Source organism: Haliotis rufescens, unplaced genomic scaffold (genome assembly GCF_023055435.1).
Source record: "Haliotis rufescens isolate VD_foot unplaced genomic scaffold, xgHalRufe1.0.p SCAF_6, whole genome shotgun sequence".
Lineage (NCBI taxonomy): Eukaryota > Metazoa > Mollusca > Gastropoda > Lepetellida > Haliotidae > Haliotis > Haliotis rufescens.
In genome coordinates, this window is record NW_025964334.1 from 54,577,276 (window position 1) to 54,596,905 (window position 19,630).

General features: G+C 41.4%; 1 protein-coding gene across 1 annotated transcript in view; it reads right to left on the bottom strand.

The window, feature by feature from the left end:
- Positions 1-19,624, bottom strand: part of LOC124138184 (transcription elongation factor SPT5-like) — a 35,539-nt gene extending 15,915 nt beyond the window's left edge. The window contains exons 1-15 of the mRNA XM_046504717.2: positions 19,550-19,624; positions 16,774-16,839; positions 13,813-13,998; positions 12,611-12,689; positions 11,613-11,751; positions 10,055-10,186; positions 8,355-8,454; positions 7,206-7,340; positions 6,225-6,341; positions 4,429-4,598; positions 3,774-3,879; positions 3,128-3,203; positions 2,531-2,691; positions 1,560-1,715; positions 744-841 (exon numbers count right to left, since the gene is read on the bottom strand). Of these exons, the coding sequence (XP_046360673.1) occupies positions 744-841; positions 1,560-1,715; positions 2,531-2,691; positions 3,128-3,203; positions 3,774-3,879; positions 4,429-4,598; positions 6,225-6,341; positions 7,206-7,340; positions 8,355-8,454; positions 10,055-10,186; positions 11,613-11,751; positions 12,611-12,689; positions 13,813-13,998; positions 16,774-16,818 (1,700 nt within the window). The 5' untranslated portion in view covers positions 16,819-16,839; positions 19,550-19,624. The remainder of the gene's footprint in view (positions 1-743; positions 842-1,559; positions 1,716-2,530; positions 2,692-3,127; positions 3,204-3,773; positions 3,880-4,428; positions 4,599-6,224; positions 6,342-7,205; positions 7,341-8,354; positions 8,455-10,054; positions 10,187-11,612; positions 11,752-12,610; positions 12,690-13,812; positions 13,999-16,773; positions 16,840-19,549) is intronic.
- Between the last annotated feature and the right edge of the window lie 6 nt (positions 19,625-19,630).

The following is a 19,630-nucleotide window of genomic DNA, read 5'->3' on the forward strand; positions in this document are numbered from 1 at the left end:
ACTTCACACACAATGTGAGAACATCACAGTGGCTGCCTTACTCCACACACAATGTGAGAACATCACAGTGGCTGCCTTACTCTACACACAATGTGAGAACATCACAGTGGCTGCCTTACTCCACACACAATGTGAGAACATCACAGTGGCTGCCTTACTCTACACACAATGTTAGAACATCACAGTGGCTGCCTTACTCCACACACAATGTGAGAACATCACAGTGGCTGCCTTACTCCACACACAATGTGAGAACATCACAGTGGCTGCCTTACTCCACACACAATGTGAGAACATCACAGTGGCTGCCTTACTCCACACACAATGTGAGAACATCACAGTGGCTGCCTTACTCCACACACAATGTGAGAACATCACAGTGGCTGCCTTACTCCACACACAATGTGAGAACATCACAGTGGCTGCCTTACTCCACACACAATGTGAGAACATCACAGTGGCTGCCTTACTCCACACACAATGTGAGAACATCACAGTGGCTGCCTTACTCCACACACAATGTGAGAACATCACAGTGGCTGCCTTACTCTACACACAATGTGAGAACATCACAGTGGCTGCCTTACTCCACACACAATGTGAGAACATCACAGTGGCTGCCTTACTCCACACACAATGTGAGAACATCACAGTGGCTGCCTTACTCTACACACAATGTGAGAACATCACAGTGGCTGCCTTACTCCACACACAATGTTAGAACATCACAGTGGCTGCCTTACTCTATCATGACCAGGTCCCCAAACTGGTACTGTCCCAGCGAGTCAACTCCTGTGGCCATATCAGTACACAGCTGTAGATCTTTAGGCAACACTTTCAGCTGAAACACACAACCAAACAAGTCAAACCTACTACCCAACACTCGAAAAAAAAAAATCCAATTTGAAATCAATATTATTTACAATTAATCACACAACTGATATGAATTTGGAAAAGTACCATGTACTAATACTTATTTTCAAAATATCTGTGGACTGTTATACAGACTCATGACCACCATGACAGCTCGGCCTGTGGGCAGCTTGGACATGATGTGGCCACTAAATATAACCACTAGGGCTGTTACTCGCGTATTTGGTGAAACGAACCGTAACCATTCATGAATCGAATTCGTTATTCATGGCCACTAGAATCGAATATTTATGAATATGCTATCATGTATATTTACATACCCTGTACCTAAAAATATCCATAACAACATATTATATGCATAGATTTCTTTCAATGACAACACTCTAATAATATTTAATTTGATAGTATTGTTTTCACTGGTCATTGTCGCATTTGAGCAGATACTAGTACCTGGATAAGTGCAGTATATAAATGTAAAATTTATTAATAATTAACAAACCATGTCAAATAAATTATGATGTTATTGTTTCACTGAATATAATAAATAATACATAAACTGCTGACTTGTTATTGTAATTGTGAATTAACATTCGTATTCGTTACCCTATATTCGTGATATGAATCGTATTCGCCTCAGTGTATTCGTTGCAGCCCTAATAACCACCCAGATCTAAGTACGTCCTCACCTCGTGCATGGTGAGATCAGAGAAGAGGACCACCATGTTGTCCTCCACCCTCACGATGAGTCCTGTGTCTCCTTCGTACCGTCCTCCGATGACCTTCACATGGTCCCCCATCTTGAAGTACTTCTGCAGCTCGTGGGCTGGGAACTCAAGTGGATCCTGGAAAAAATTATGTGTCCCATGATAAATACTCTTAATCCCATGCTATAACACAATGATTTATCACACCTCCATGTCAGAATTGATTAGATCAGATTGGTTCACGAGATCTTGATAAAATATTATGTATCCCGCCTCGGAGGGAAATATATAAGAATAAATCCCTTCTACCCCGCAACAAGCAAGACAGGCTGCACATGGATTTGAGAGGCAGAATATATCCCTTAAACTAAACTGAACAGCTGTTTTTTATCAATTTTGAATTTGTTTTAATTCTTTTACGATGTCATATTTCAACAAGTTGGTAAGACAAATTCATTGTAGCAGGATCACTTGGAGTACATTGGCTCCAGCTTGTGGCATAAAACACCATGTACCCCTTGTGATCCTGCTTCAACTTACCGTATTCGACGTAATAAGCGCCCAGGGCGGACTCAAAATTAGAAATAGGGGGCTCTTATTAGAATATTATTTTGGTGGAAAAACAGAGTTGAAAGATAAATTTCGTGGTTTATGCTGACGGCCTGACTGTTTATATACGACAGAAATATTTTTCCCGAATTTAATTGCCCATAATTAAGGGTGCATATAACACACGAGTGGGTATTATACACTAATAAATAAGTCTTGTGTACATTGATCAATCGGAAGGGGTGCTAATTGGGATTGTTCACTTGCCGATATATTAGCAATATCGCTGTGGGCGCTTATTAGAGCAGGGCGCTTATAACGTCGAAAACGGTATATTATAGCATTCAGGTAAAGCAGTTCATTGGGGTATCACTGTGATACAGTTGTCTGCATGTGCTCCTCACCTTCAGGTCCTCGTGTTTGGGCATGATGGTGATCTTGTTGCCCTCCGTGCGGATGACACGTCCCTGCAGATGCACCAACTCCCCCTCGCACACCTCCACCACGTCCCCGGGGGCCAGGTTGTGGGTGACCTCCGACGTCGATGACTTCTTCTGGGGTACCACTTGGCGGTGTTAAGGTGTACTGACATTCCAGGCTACAACAGGATTTACCTACGTTCTCTTCAGCAGTGAGAGCGTGAATGTTTGATCTACACTGTAGCCAATGATCTTACAGCTACAAAACAGCAGTCGGACAATAATCCAACCTGGCAAACTAGTGGTTGACAGTATGAGCATCTGAAATTGACACAAAATCAGCCTAGCCACACTTTTGTTTGTTTGTTGTTTCATGCCAGTCAGCAATTCCAGGAACATCATGACAAACCTGTGGTTGATATTATGAGCAACGTCCAATGCTTTTCGAGTATGATAACACACAACAGTCTTACTACAAGCAGTGATGGGGCTGATTCTAGCTCAGGTACCTGCGATTTACCTACATTGTATCTCCCCAACACATATTTTGAAACTGGCAGAGCTTGAATGACAGAAGGATACAATCAACATCAAGACCTTCCGGTGTGTTGTCAAACCTCTCCAGCTCAGACAGTGTTGGCTTCACTCCATCAGGAATCTGTCAACGATATAAAACACTCATTACAATCTCATATGATTGGCTCCAGAGTGAAAGAATGAGTGAGTGAGTGAGTGAGTATGGTTTTATTCCAGAAATAGGGACGTATATTTAAGTTTGGTTATAGGTCATGTACTAGGTCTGTAATGATGCACTGAAGTATCGTTATAGGTCATGCTTTGTTTGTTGTTTAACGCCGCACTCTGCAATATTCCAGCAATATGACGGTGGTCTGTAAATAATCAAGTCTGGACCAGGCAATCCAGTGATTGACATCATGAGCATCGATCCAAGCAATTAGGATACGATGACATGCATCAACCAAGTCAGCAAGCCTGACCACCCGATCCCGTTAGTTGCCTCTTATGACAAGCATAGTTGCCTTTTACGGCAAGCATGGGTTGCTGAAGACCTATTCTACCCGGATATTCACGGGTCTTATAGATCATGCAATGATACCAAACAATTCAGATTCCTAGTCCGGCTCATTTAATGGACCAGATTACCACACTGGGCCTGTGTTGGTTATCAATCTCACATGAGCAGTTGATGGAGAGTATCGGTACTCACAATGGCCGACATGACGAAGCTCTTGAAGAGGAAACCTTTCCGGTTGTATCTGTTTCCCTCGAATATGAGGAAGTCTCCATCAGTTGACACATCGCCACCAATAGCCCTGCAAGTTTCATCACATCATAGGTTTTCAGACATCGGATGTTTTCGGACGGACATATTTATCGCAATTACTTACGCTATAACGGGTTGTGTAGCATCACACAGACATAGTAAATACCCAGATGTTGGCTTGTTTTTAAGAGAAAGTTGTCTTTTACAAGTGAATGAGATGTTTTACACTTGTTCATGTTATTAGAGAGAAAACTACGAATGTTTTTTAAGTTTTTTAAAAGCCCATAACACAGGGATAATACAGCCTCATCCATGCACACTTAAGATGATAGGCATACAAAACAACTGCTTCTGGTTAAAAACAAGTACACTCACTCGGTAGAAAAACTTAGTAACACTGAAAGTTATACTCATATTGGTAGTGTTGGTGACACAAACAGACTTGGTATAACAGCCATCAAACTTTTCTGCATTTTTTGGTCTTGGCAAACACAAGTTACAGTTATGTAGGGGTGTTTTACTGATACGAGCGATGTTGATGGTGTTGGTGGTGTTGATGATGCTGACACATTCATCAAGGAAAAGATCCAATATCTACCTGACACCATCAATATCGAACAGCTTCTGTGCGGGGCGACGCTTCCGTTTCTTGTTTCTCTCGGCCTCCTGACTGGCTGAGGTACGGAACACTCCGCGGGGCTTGGTGAAGTCGATACGTGGGATCAGCTTCAGGTGCACCACGTTCTGGGATGGCTCCACATAGTCCACCTGCAAACAGTGAGGAACATGGAGAGTATAATCTGAATGAGCTACTGACAAAAAAACACAGATAGTTTCACCAACCAAAGGCAACAAAGAGTTGGTTGGATCATGCTGCAGCCATATTCCAGCCCTATCATTACATCAGATATTTAATCCAGTCTATACCAGGGATACCAATGTTTAAAGCATTGGCAACTGTCGAGTCAGCCAGACAAGCATGGGGTTCTGGGGACCAATTCTACCCTGGAATTCTCATGGGGACAAGCATGGGGTACTGGGGACCTATTCTGCTCTGGAATTCTCACGGCAACAAGCATGGGCTTCTGGGGACATGTTCTACCCTGGAATTCTCATGGGGAAACAAGGGGTACTGGGGACCTATTCTGCCCTGGATCCTCATGGAGAGACAAGTAAGAGGTACTGTGGACCTATTCTGCCCTGGATCCTCATGGAAAGACAAGTAAGAGGTACTGTGGACCTATTCTACCCTGGATCTTCATGGAGAGACAAGTAAGAGGTACTGTGGACCTATTCTGCCCTGGATCCGCATGGAAAGACAAGTAAGAGGTACTGTGGACCTATTCTGCCCTGGATCCTCATGGGGAGACAAGGGGTACTGGGGACCTATTCTACCCTGGATCCTCATGGAAAGACAAGTAAGAGGTACTGTGGACCTATTCTACCCTGGATCCTCATGGAAAGACAAGTAAGAGGTACTGTGGACCTATTCTGCCCTTAATCCTCATGGAAAGACAAGTAAGAGGTACTGTGGACCTATTCTGCCCTGGATCCTCAAAGAGAGACAAGGGGTACTGGGGACCTATTCTAACATGGATCCTCAAAGAGAGACAAGGGGTACTGGGGACCTATTCTGCCCTGGATCCTCATGGAGAGACAAGGGGTACTGGGGACCTATTCTGCCCTGGATCCTCATGGAGAGACAAGTGTGGGGTACTGGGGACCTATTCTACCCTGGATCCTCATGGAGAGACAAGTGTGGGGTACTGCGGACCTATTCTACCCTGGAATTCTAATGGAGACAAGCATGGGGTACTGGGGTCCTATTCTACCCTGGATCCTCATGGAGAGACAAGTGTGGGGTACTGGGGACCTACTCTACCCTGGAATTCTCATGGAGACAAGCATGGGGTACTGGGGTCCTTTTCTACCCTGGGTTTCTCATGGAGAGACAAGCATAGGGTACTGGGGATCTATTCTACCCTGGAATTCTCATGGAGACAAGCATGGGGTACTGGGGTCCTTTTCTACCCTGGAATTCTCATGGAGACAAGCATGGGGTACTGGGGTCCTTTTCTACCCTTGGTTTCCCATGGAGAGACAAGCATAGGGTACTGGGGACCTATTCTACCCTGGAATTCTCATGGGGACAAGCATGGGGTACTGGGGACCTATTCTGCCCTGGATCCTCATGGAGAGACAAGTAAGGGGTACTGGGGACCTATTCTGCCCTGGATCCTCATGGAGAGCTTTAAGCTTTAAGTCTTAACCGTCTCGAGTCACGATGAAGAGACAAGCATGGCAAATGGGAACCTGACCCTGAATCCCAAATAAGCAACAATGAGACGGGGGATCCTCAGAGTCATTACCTAAACAGTAACCATGGTAACATACCTGAGCAAGATCATCCTTGAAGACACCTCTCTTGAGTCTGACCCAGGACTTGGACTTGAGGTTGGTGGTCTCCTTCACCACTTTCATGACGTCCGTCATCTCTTTGATGGGAACCATCTGTACATAGACATAATATTGTTCAGGAAAATAATGCTCACAAAAATCACAGCTATGACATCCAAAGTATATTGTCATCCTAAAGGCGTGGAGCTGGGCACCATGATGCATATCGGAGTATGCAACTCTACTTTGGAGGGGGTCTCACAGTGCCACTTGTAGCATGCAACTGAATCTCAATACAGACCCCTACCTGTGCCCAAGTCAAATGGATCACTTGTCCTATTTATGCGACAAAATGCCAGCAATCAACTAATCAAAATGGGTACTCGTGTATAGCTGACAAAGCTGACAACACTAGAGTTACCTCCCATGGTCTGAGAGACGACACTCATACAATTGTTGACGGTGCTATAAATCACCCAAGTTGCTTCTACAAACCCCCTTATCACATTTAAAGTGAATGTATGGGTAAGAAATATATGTACCAATACTAAATCAAGTAAATTGTTTTAATGTTTGAGGGGCAGTTGAATCAGAGAATGTACATGTTTTGCTTGTTGTTTAACGCCACACTCAGCAATATTCCAGCTATATGACTGTGTAAATAATCAAGTCAGCACCAGATAATCAACTGATTGACATCATGAGCATCGATCCACACAATTGGGATACGATGACATGCATCAACCAAGTTATCTAGCCTGACCACCCGATCCCTTTAGTCGCCTTACGACAAGCATAGTCACGGAAATATATGCACCAAAACTAAATCAAGTACATTGTTTAATGTTTGAGGGGAACAGTTTGGCACTTTAAGCAGGGAACATACATGTGGACAGGGAACATTGAAAATATCAGTACGGGTCTCAGCCAATCAGAATCCCACGTTCACGTTCAAGGTAAGATAAAAGTGTCCCCCACCTGCTGTTGCCATAGACCGATCCTGAGGTTGCCCACTCCCTCGATGGCCTGCTTGACGTGGGTCTGCTTGTACGCCTCGATGTAGATGTAGCCCTTCAAGCCCTCCTTGGCGATCACAGACTTGATTTGAAGTGGCTGGCGACATACACATTGATTTGTCATGAATGGGACACAAGTCTTATTACTGCATGGCGAAAACAGAACGATTAACATGAGCTTCCCTCCTGGGCCATGTTTTTACAAAGCGATATTAGTGCTACGTTGATCGTAAGCTTATGGTAAAGTATGGGAGTTACGACAAACTTAGCACTAAGATCGCTTTGTCGGCCCTGTTTTTTAGTTCCCGTTCAAGTGGTACTTTATTGATAGTCGCATAAATCAGTTGCAGACATGACTTGTTTGTTTTGTTACTTTTTTAACACTGCACTCATCATTCGTCTTGCTAAATGACGCAGGTCTGCAGAGAATCAATCTGTACCAGACAATCCAGTGATTGACTCAAGTACATCGATCTACGCAATTGGAATACAATCAACCAAATCAGCGCGAGACAAATTCTAACTCAGATCTTCAGGGGATCGTAGAATGAACCAATTTCATTCACCGGTCCTTTTGATCATATATATTGTAACAACTTCCAAGTTTTGGTACTCTCTGCCAGTCCTATGGATATGTTAACCACCGACTAGGATTACAGGCCTACAACCAATATCTAACCGGATGCTATTTTAATTAGGATAAACTTTGTTTCTTTGTCTGTTGTTCAACACCGCACTCAGCAATATTCCAGCTATATGACGGCAGTCTGTAAAATAATCGAGTCTGTACCAGACAATACAGTGATTAACATCATGAACATCGATCCACGCAATTGGGATCGATGATATGCATCAACCAAGTCAGCGAGCCTGACCACCCTATCATCGATTAACACAACTGAGATACAATGACATGCACCAACGAAGTCAGCAAGCCTGGCCAAAGAATCCTGTTAGTCACCTCTTACGACAAGCATAGTCGCCTCATACGACAAGCATGTGTTGCTGAAGACCTATTCTACCCCGAATCTTCCAGGACAGCACAAACACGTAGTCCTGGCAATCTATTCTATCCTTGGACTTACTGTGCATTCCCTTTTTAATGCCTCACCTCATCTGTGAACTGATAGGCAATAAACTTCCTCATGAGATGAATGACGGTGGACTTCTCCTCACCCATCCTGCACTTGACAACCCACAAGTTGGGGTCCCTGAAAGCCAATCACTAGCATCAGCATCTCTGTGACTATTGGTGTATGTGCTGTATAAAAGTGCTGAACACAACAAAAATGATGAAATCAATAAATTCAAGCATCAGCAACAAGGCACCTTGTATACATAAACATAATGACCTGTGAAATGTGATTCGAACCAACAGTACTCAGTCAACTAAATCTAGTTTGTTGTTAACTCCACCCTCTCAGTGTTCGCGTTAACGCAGAAACCAGCGTTTTTCACGCATTAAAATCATATAAACACGCAAAAAATATTTTGCGCGCATGTTTTGCATGCACAGATTGTGATATACTTAATTTTGTATTAATACCATAAAATAAAAAACTATTCAAAGCTGATAGCCTGCTTACGATGTTCAGACGAAAATAAATCAAAACCTGGAAATTCCCATTGCTAAAAATAGAATGTGGCCAGATGGCGCTTTGAATCGCGTCCTTTATATTTCCATATAGGGTCTTTGGGCAACGGAATAACTAATCTCAGACACAGGACGTCATTCGTTACTATCGATGGAATTCCCTGGAAGTCGTTTGTTTCATCCAATCAGAGCTCAGCTTACAAGTAATAGTTGGTAATACGAACGATCATAAACAGAGCGATGGAAGAAAACTTCCACACATGGCCATGTGCTAACAACAGTCATATTTATTTTATTAATGTTAGAACGTTCATTATATCAAAACTTGACCGTAAGTTAAAGCTTGGTCATAATTATTAGCTGTACTTGTACTGATTTTATTGAAATAAAAACTTCACACGCGAAATATTTGAATTGAAAATTTATTATTTCATTTCTGCACACACTGTACAAAAACCTACCGCGAACACTGCCCTCTGCAATATTCCAGCTATATGACAGTGGCCTGTAAATACTGTGAACAACGATCCACACCATTGGGGTACGATGACACGCTATCAACCAAGCCACCTAGCCTGACTACCTGATTCATTTGTCATCTCTTACAACCAGCATATGGAGCTACAGATAAGCTTCGCATTTGCGTAAAACTATTCAAACCCAATTACTTTCAATTAACTTGCGTGCAGAAACGCATGCGTTAAATGAAAAACTCAATTGTTTGAAACCAGCACGCGTAAATACCCAAAGACGCTTTTTCAGCACGCGTACAACAGAGCTAATTTCCGAAACACAATTACAAGCTAATTTACTTTCCGAGTCAAGCCTATATTTAGAACCATTATATACATCTAAAACATCATTTCATCTCAAAATGCTTACTCATTTTGGGAAAAAACAAATAGAGTGATGAACAGATGAGTGAGAAAATAATGGTTACCCAATGAAAAATGTAATAACCCAAATAAAATAGAAACCTTTGAGTAAAGACTCAATTGCTCAAAAAGTTATCTGGAGATCTGGAGATGGCTGGGGACCTTTTCCAACCCAGAATCCTCTATATCTGGAACATCTTCACCAATTACTGGACACGAGCAGTGACAGGAGAATCTTTCATCAACCAATAGAGTGTACTCTTCCAAACTCAAGTACCTTTTGGAACAAGCCATAAAAAGATTAATACCTTTCGGATACTAAGGAGAGAAAGGAGTACTTACTTAACGCCAGGCAGCAGACCCTGTTGTGTGATCTCGTCTGACATCTCCTCTCCCTCGCCGTACCTCTCTGCGGCAGGTGTCTCCCCATACTTCTGTCTGTAGTACTCCTCGATCTCATCCTCACGTTGGCTGCTGCTCACCACAGACAAACATGTATTAGACACACACTTTATTATTAGTTTGTTTGTTTGTTGTTTAACGCCGACCTCAGCAATATTCCAGCTATATGATGGCGGTCTGTAAATAATCGAGTCTGTACCAGACAATACAGTGATTAACATCATGAACATCGATCCACAGAATTGGGATCGATGACATGCATCAACCAAGTCAGGGGGCCTGACCACCCGATCCCATTAGTCGCCTTTTACGACAAGCATAGTCGCCTTTTACGACAAGCACAGTCGCCTTTTACGGCAAGCATGGGTTGCTGAAGACTTATTCTACCCCGGATCTTCACGGGTCTATATGAGGGCAGTCTGTTGATAATGGAGTCTGGAGCAGACAATAAAGTGATTGACATCATGAGCATTGATCGAGCATTGATCCACCCTGATCCACCCATTTGGAATACGATGACATGCATCAACCAAGTCAGCGAGCCTTACCATCCAATCCTGTTAGTCGCCTCTTATGACAAGCATGGGTTGCTGAAAACCTATTCTAACCCAGATCTTCACGGGTCACACACTTTAATAGACACACAGGATAAGACATAACTGCCCCAAACAGGGTTTTACCCGACGCACAAATGTGTGTCCAGTAGGGAATGGATGCAGAAATAAAAAATACTGCATCCCCAGGAAGGCACAATATTCAATGTACCTACAGCACATCAAGGTGAGGTGAGGTGAAATGGGGTTTAACGTCGCGTCCAAGATTATTGCACTTATATAGCGACATGCATGCACGTGTATGTGTGTGTGGCTGCTTGTACTAGTCCGGACTGATGCCGATTTATAGTGCTAGCACACTGAGATACCATGCCACAGTTTAACATGAATACCCCACTCAGACACAGTATACTGACTCCGAGCCGACCAGTCCTTGTTTTAGCCCCTTAATGCCGAGCGCCAGACAGGGTAACAACAAGTACCATCTTTTAACGTCTTTTTGGTATGACGCGGCTGGGGATCGAACCCCGGACCTTCCGCTCTCCGGGCGGACGCTCTACCACTAGACCACGGAGGCGGTCTTACAGCACATCAAGAACAGCCATGAGCATCTGTTATTTCGTCCATCAATCATTACTACTGTCAACTTATCATAGATTCATTACAGGCTCTAAAGTAATTCTCTAAACATACAGTACACCAAACCATTTCATCACTTTACAGGACCCTCTTCTTGATCGAAGGACCATTAAACTTAATTATAGGGGTCCCCTGGACCATCAGTTTTGTAAGTCAAGGTAAAACCCTGATCCCCAAACCTCAGTTCTATTTCACATATTATTTATCATTTCCAAGATTCAAATTCATTCGCGTAACATGACCTTAACCCACAGGTAATTCCAGGTCTCTAGCTGTATGTTCAAGGTAACCATGGCAACACTTACTCCCAAAGGTGCCGCAGCCTCTGATGGTTCTCCATCTCGCGTGCGCTGTTCCCATCCAGCATGGTCTTCTTGTCGATGATGTCCTCTGCGCCCTCCTCCCACTCCACGTCATCCTCTTCGTCGCCCTCATCATCAACATCTGAAGGAAAGAAGAAACACGCAATTTATTGAAATCTTATTATTTCCAGTGCCATATTACAGATAGGAGTTTCTGCTTCTTTGTATGAAAATTGAAGTCTAAAAACACGACACCAGGTTCTTCAACAGATTCATTAACACACATACACTCTCACCTGTAATTGTATATGAAGCATAAACAAAGTCGTGATTGACTGTGCTGTGTTAGAAATTGGCACTAGACCTGTAGTCCTTGCCATACTGCCCAATCATTAAGGGATCACAAGGACTAGTAGCCTTTTTCAAGGTTTTTGCTATATATTATCATTAGAGGTGAGGTGAAATGGGGTTTAACGTCATGTTCAAGATTATTGCACTTATATAGCGACATGCATGCAAGTGTGTGTGTGTGGCTGCTTGGACTAGTCCGGACTGATGCTGATTTATAGTGCTAGCACACTGAGATACCATGCCACAGTTTAACATGAATACCCCACTCAGACACAGTATACTGACTCCGAGCCGACCAGTCCTTGTGCCCCTTAATGCCGAGCACCAGGCTGGGTAACAACAAATACCATCTTTTAACGTCTTTTGGTATGACACGGTCGGGGATCGAACCCTGGACCTTTTGCTCTCCGGGCGGACGCTCTACCACTGGACCACGGAGGCGGTCTTATTATCATTAGAAGCACCAGTGGACTAAAAATGTTAATTTCTACTGCTGCTGTGGTATATTTCTGAAGAACATGGGCCTTACCTGTAGTCATACAGTTGACATAGCAACGAAACTGCTCTCTGAGCAGACACTTTATCCACTTAATCATGGAGGAAGTCTAGGCTTGATAAAGAAAAAAGTATTATTGACAGAATGTACACACCAGCCTCCTCAATGATGAATTTGCTGACTCTGGCACGTTTCTTTCTTCTCTGACGTTCATCTTCATCTTCGTCATATGCCTTGAAGACAAATTAGAAAACATGAACATCATAACCATGGCAACTGAAAAGTCACAAGCAGGATATGAATGACTCTGTTTACTGACATATACTGACAGGCATGCACTCTGTACATTTTCCGATTTCAGCTATGACAAGTATTTGTCACAAAGTGACGAAATGTCCCCCGCCTGTATATACACCATAGTACCAAATATGAAGACAATCCAGCGATTAGTTCTTGAGATATTGCGGTAACACCGTTTTCCAACTCCAAAAACAGATTTGCCTGCTGTGACCTTGAAAATGGGGTCAAGGTCACCAAAACCGACTGGTGTATGCGGTGTCTGTATATACACCATAGTTCCAAATATGAAGACAATCCAGTGTTTAGTTCTTGAGATATCGCGGCAACACCGTTTTCTAACTACAAAAGCAGATTTGCCTGCTGTGACCATGAAAATGGGGTCAAGGTCACCAAAACCTACTGGTGTCTGCGGAGTCTGTATATACACCATAGTTCCAAATATGAAAACAATCCAGTGTTTTGTTCTTCAGATATCGCTGCAACACCGTTTTCCAACTCCAAAAGCAGATTTGCCTGCTGTGACCTTGAAAATGGGGTCAAGGTCACCAAAACCGACTGGTGTCTGCGGAATTTGTATATACACCATAGTTCCAAATATGAAGACAATCCAATGTTTAGTTCTTGAGATATCGCGGCAATAAACAGGTGGGACGTACGGACGGTCGTGAATACTATATCCCCCGCTTCGCGCTTTCGCGCGGCGGGGGACAAAAACAGGCAAACAGTTTTTCAGAGAAGTATGATTTCAATAAATGCTGTGCACTGTTCATATCAGTATGATCAAAATTGTGTTAACAATGATAAGTTCCACAAGTAATTAGTTTCATCCAGAACAAATATTGCCAATGTAAATGTAACGTGGGAATAATTTCTTTACAGAAATATAATACAAAAGAACATTTTCACTACAGGAACAGATAACTCTTTGACATTTACACATCAACGTTTTACAAAAGACTGATAATGCTGATTGTCTCTTAAAAACTATACCAATCACCTGTCAAGGGTGATGTACAAATAAAAAATGTAAAAAGAAAGCTCCAAAGAAATCCCTACTACATCATCTTCTTCTTCCTCCCCCTCGTCCTTGTCGCTCCCTTCATCACTGCCACTTCCCCCGCCATCACTTCCCCCGCCATCACTCCCCCCTCCCTCACTGCCTCCCCTAGGACTCCCTGCAGGGCTCCCACTCCCCGCATCGCTGCCCGCATCACTTCCTCGACTCTGGTCCAGCTGACCGCCCTGGAAACAAAACAAGGATCATTTCTCCATTCTGTTGTTTTTGTTTATTGTCTATTTAATGCTGCACTCAGCAATATTCCAGCTACTGACAGCGATCTGTAAATAATCCAATCTGAACCAGACAATCCAGTGATGGATATCATGAGCATCGATCTACACAATTGGGACACGATGACATGCATCAACCAGGTCAGCAAATCTGATCCCATTAGTGCCTCTAACGACAAGCATGGGACTCTGAAGACCAATTTTAACAAGATCTTCATCAGGTTCTCCATTCCATTCAGCATTCTAAGGATACTGATCTTGTACACATATCCACTGTATAAGTTCCTTGAACTTTTTACCAGAAAAGAAATCTTTTCACAAACATATTAAATAAAGCTAGTTCACCTATTTTAGCATTTCACAATATTAGTACTGGACATGCTGATGCAAACCATCTTGTGTTTAAAAGAAAATTAAAGAAACTGATAATTCATCTTAACATGCTTAAAGCATCCAAATCCAGATATTTCTACACAATGCAAGAATATTCCAAACTGAGTGAATGAGTAAGAGGAAGACAGTCCTGGCCAGCTTAGGTCAACTGAACCATGCTCCTGGTCTGAAACAATCCAGCCTTCAAAATTCATGCTAGTCTGTGAGCTCCAGACTACTAAATTGTGCTGAGGACAAGCCAAAATCCAATGATGGTAGTCCTCAATGACTATTAGCACTTGAGGGCTATTACTCTGACCTGTTCTCAATTTTGCTACAAATTGGAACTGAATAAAAATGACAGTAGTATATATATATGATAAACATGTTGGTATCATTAAACCAGGACCAGCTACAAACTCAAAGACTAGTGAAGTAAGGTGCCCACTAGTCCTCTTGACTAGTCTTCTGAAAAAGATAGAATTCCCAGAGCTCCAGATAAGCTTTTGGTGTTGTGGGTATTTTACCCATGCATTTTAAAATCATTGGGTATCAGTAATTCTATCTGCGTATTCAAATTTCTGTTACCCCCTAGTTTTTACACATGTGGGTATTTAAGTTAAATATTTAAAAACAATATTCATCTAGTCCCTGCAAACTAGTGTCGTGTGGGTTTGAGAGCTTTATAGGACTCAAAAATACCACGATACTTCCACACGAAAGTGTGATGGCAAATGATCGTGATGTAACTGTCATCGTGGAGTTTGGCAAGGTTGACGGAATGCCTGTTTATAATTTCAAAATATGTTGCTGATTTGCTAATCGAATACGCAGGGTTACTTCACAATATTTTGATGATACGCACAAATTTTATTTTTGTAGCGTATCTGTAATGTTCGTTGCGTATTTGATACGCTTGGGTTATATTTTACTGCATATTTCTCCATTTCTGATGCGTATTTCACGCAGATACGCAGCTAATCTGGAGCTCTGATTCCTAAGGTTTCCATCTTTTGTTTGTTTGTTGTTTAACACTGCGCTCAGCAATATTTCAGCTAAATGATGGCAGCCTGTAAGTCAAATCTGGGCCAGAATATTCAGAGATAGGCATGAGCATCGGTCAACAATATTTGGACAGAGTTCCATATAAGCCGCGTATCTGCGTAAAATAACATCAGAAATCCAGAAATATGCAGTAAAATAAAATACAAGCGTATCAAATACGCAACGAACATTACAGATATGCTACAAAAATAAGACTTGTGCATATCATCAAAATATTGTGAAGTAACCCTGCGTATTCGATTAACAAATCAGCAACTTACTTTGAAATTATAAACGGGCATTCCGTCAACATTGCCAAACTCCACGATGACAGTTACATCACGATCATTTGCCATCACACTTTCTTGTGGAAGTATCGTGGTATTTTTGAGTCCTATAAAGCTCTCGAACCCACACGACACCAGTTTGCAGGGACTAGATGAATAGTGTTTTTAAATATTTAACTTAAATACCCACATGTGTAAAAACTAGTGGGTAACAGAAATTTGAATACCCAGATAGAATTACTGATACCCAATGATTTTAAAATGCATGGGTAAAATACCCACAACACCAAAATCTTATCCAGTTAGGGTGGCCTCTTGCCGATGTGGCAATTCAATGTCCCATAATTCTGTGTAGAAATTCAGTTTGGCCTGTTTTTACATTTTTTCCCCCTTTTTGTTATCAATTAAGTATTAACTTGCATGAAGAAAGACACAAATAGTAACATACATTCATAATGTTTGTTTTAATGTACTTTTGGAAAACAATTAACAGTAATCTTGACTTAGAAAGGGAAAATGTTAAAAAAATGATGCAAAACAGTATGTTAATTTCAATTGGCAACTGCAAACTTCATGTGATGAATTTTGTAATAAAACTTATATCATTAGAATTGCAAATGCTTAAGGAATACTATAACGCACTGTAACGCGATGATTTTCGCCAACTTCCTGTGTAACGCGGTGGCGAAAAAATATCAAAAGCAGGAGAAATGTGTTGGAATTGGTGGACAAGCCATTCACGTGCGTTCAAGGGAGATAACCGAGTGCGGCTTATTTACCATCAGCTGCCAAGAAGGAGAAGCGGCAATAAAATATACACCTCTAAGTACAGGTTATCTGGAGCTCTGTTGGGATATTGACACGTCATCACCCAAGTCAAACGATGGGTGAGGGTGAGGGGATACAGTAATTGCAACTATCCCATTGCAGTACAAGAATGACAGACATACTGGAGACTTTCGCTACCCCTAAAACTTCCAAGAGATGCATCCAATATCTCTACCCAACACCACCCAATACTGACCTCACTTTCAGCGTCGGAGATGTCGCTGTCCTCACTGTCCGACATTTCTCAAAATTGCAATCAAAACTGAAAATAGATAATTTCTATGTTCACAATTGAAACCTATTCACCATGTTCACAGATTCAACCCAGCATTAAACCAAGTTCAAAGGAAACATGTGTTAGACCTAATGGTTAGTGATTGTTGTTAGATGGTTGATAATTTTAATAAAATATGCAGGGTTAGAAAAAAATTCTTAAACCCAACTTGTCCTGCTGGGCAAGTAGATATTATATTGTACTCATCCTGCACTATTTTCACTTGTCCTAATAATTTTAAAACAGTTTATGTACTCAGTTATTATTACCATTTGCAGTAATTAACCTTTGAGTTGAGGATATTTACGTCAGACAGTACAAAATAATTCACTGTCACCTACATTCATCTCCGCCCATTAAAGTCACACAGCAGTGAAAACTCTTGTTTTGTTTTTTTCTACTTCATTTTTTATCTGTTTGGTAATCAAATCATGTTTTTCTTGTTAACCTTACCACTGCCAATTAAAAACAGAGATCACACTCACAAAACCATTCACTTTTGACATTTGTGAATCAGCAACGAGTCACTTACCATGCTTACAACTGCAAAAAATAAACATAACTGCCTAACTTTAAAAGAGTTTCACTTTCTGTTTATTTCTTCAACAGACAGTAGTTCTTTATTTTAGGTTTGAAATTATCCTGAAGTGATATGACAAGTAAATGTACTCGCCCAGTAGGACAAGTGTTTCTTCACTTTTTTCTCGTCCTGCACATGCTGCCACTCGTCAATACAAACAGATGAGTGGATTTTTCAAGCCCTGGGATAAGGAATATATTTGTTTCCTTTTTCTTTTCAATGAAATATTTCACTTGTCCCTTCTGACTAACAGTGATCAGTTTTGACCAGATAAAGGGTTGCTACGACCGAATCGTCTGGTTTGGCACTGGTCCATTTTATCCCATATCCACGCTGACATCTTGAATATGCTTACTGTTTTATGTATGTGGTTCAGTGCAGTTTGTAGAATTAAGCAAATATCCTGGGCATACTATTTGTGCTAGAATTAGCATGTTTGCAGTCCATGGAGGCTGGCCAACAGAGCAAAAATACAGAGAGTTAGTGGGTTCAACTTTGAACAGTATTTCAGTTATATCATGGTATGTCAGCTTGATGGTTGGAAAGCCTGAAGTGACACAAACCTAAGATGTTTACTAGGGCTGCAACAAATACACCATGAGGCGAATACGATTTGTATCACGAATATAGGGAAACGAATACGAATATTAATTCACGAATACAATTACAAGTCAGCAGTTGATGTATTATTATACATAAATTATTTGACATGGTTTGTAAATCATTGATATATTAAACATTAATATACTGCGCTTATCCAGGTTCAAGTATCTGCTCAAATGCGACAATGACCAGTGACCACAATACTGTCAAATTAAATATTATAAGAGTGTTGTTTTTGAAGAAATCTATGCAATTAATATGTTTTAATAAACTTTTATGGATATTTTTAGGTACAGGGTATGTAAATGCACATGATTGCATATTCATAAATATTCGATTCTAGTGGCTACGAATAACGAATTCAATTCATGAATGAATACGGTTCGATTCACCGAATACACGAGTGAATTGTAACAGCCCTAATGTTTACCACTTTGGTGAAAACCATGAACACCGGCAGAGCTCCAGATAAGCTTTTGGTGTTGTGGGTATTTTACCCATGCATTTTAAAATCATTGGGTATCAGTAATTCTATCTGGGTATTCAAATTTCTGTTACCCACTAGTTTTTACACATGTGGGTATTAAGTTAAATATTTAAAAACACTATTCCTCTAGTCCCTGCAAACTGGTATCGTGTGGATTTGAGAGCTTTATAGGACTCAAAAATACCACGATACTTCCACAAGAAAGCGTGATGGCAAATGATCATGATGTAACTGTCATCGTGGAGTTTGGCACGGTTGACGGAATGCCCGTTTATAATTTAAAAATAAGTTGCTGATTTGCTAATCGAATACGCAGGGTTACTCCACAATATTTCGATGATACGTACAAGTTTTATTTTTGTAGCATATCTGTAATGTTCGTTGCATATTTGATACGCTTGGATTATATTTTACTGTGTATTTCTGCATTTCTGATGCGTATTTCACGCAGATACGCAGCTTATCTGGAGCTCTGACCGGTATGGTGGCAAACATATATGCAGTTGGTAGAACTAGTATGCCTGTTGATACTAATGATAGTACCATGTGAACCGCAATGGATGTAAACATGAGCTAATTCACACCCAAATCAATATGCAGAGAATGAAGCTATGAAATATTGTCTTGGTTTGTTAGTACCCAGTCAATACATCAAATCTCGGGAAATATCCCGTCAGGTCGGGAAATATTAACACCAGCAGTCGCAGTATGCTTTCAGTAAACTGGATAATGACAAGTAGTCGGTTTACCATTTCTGAAGAAACAGATACATTAGTCGCGTTTCAAGATAAGGTTGGGAGAGTATGATTTCTGGAAGACATATTGATCTAGTTTCATTTCTCTTCTTCGGAGACAGTTCGAAAAAAGACATGACAATCATTGTTCATAAACAGATGTTTACGTACTTCAAATAAACGAGTAACAGTGCTATTAGTTGCCTTAGTGATATATATTCAATTGGTCGAACATCTTGCATCCATTCTAGCAGGTACACGTGTTCAATAATAAAGAGGTATTCCCATATTTACCTCCAAAAGTTGCTGAAGTCACAAAATGCTTCTTGTTCACAGATGGCGCTCACAGATCCGCTTCCGGTTACGAGGTTGTCT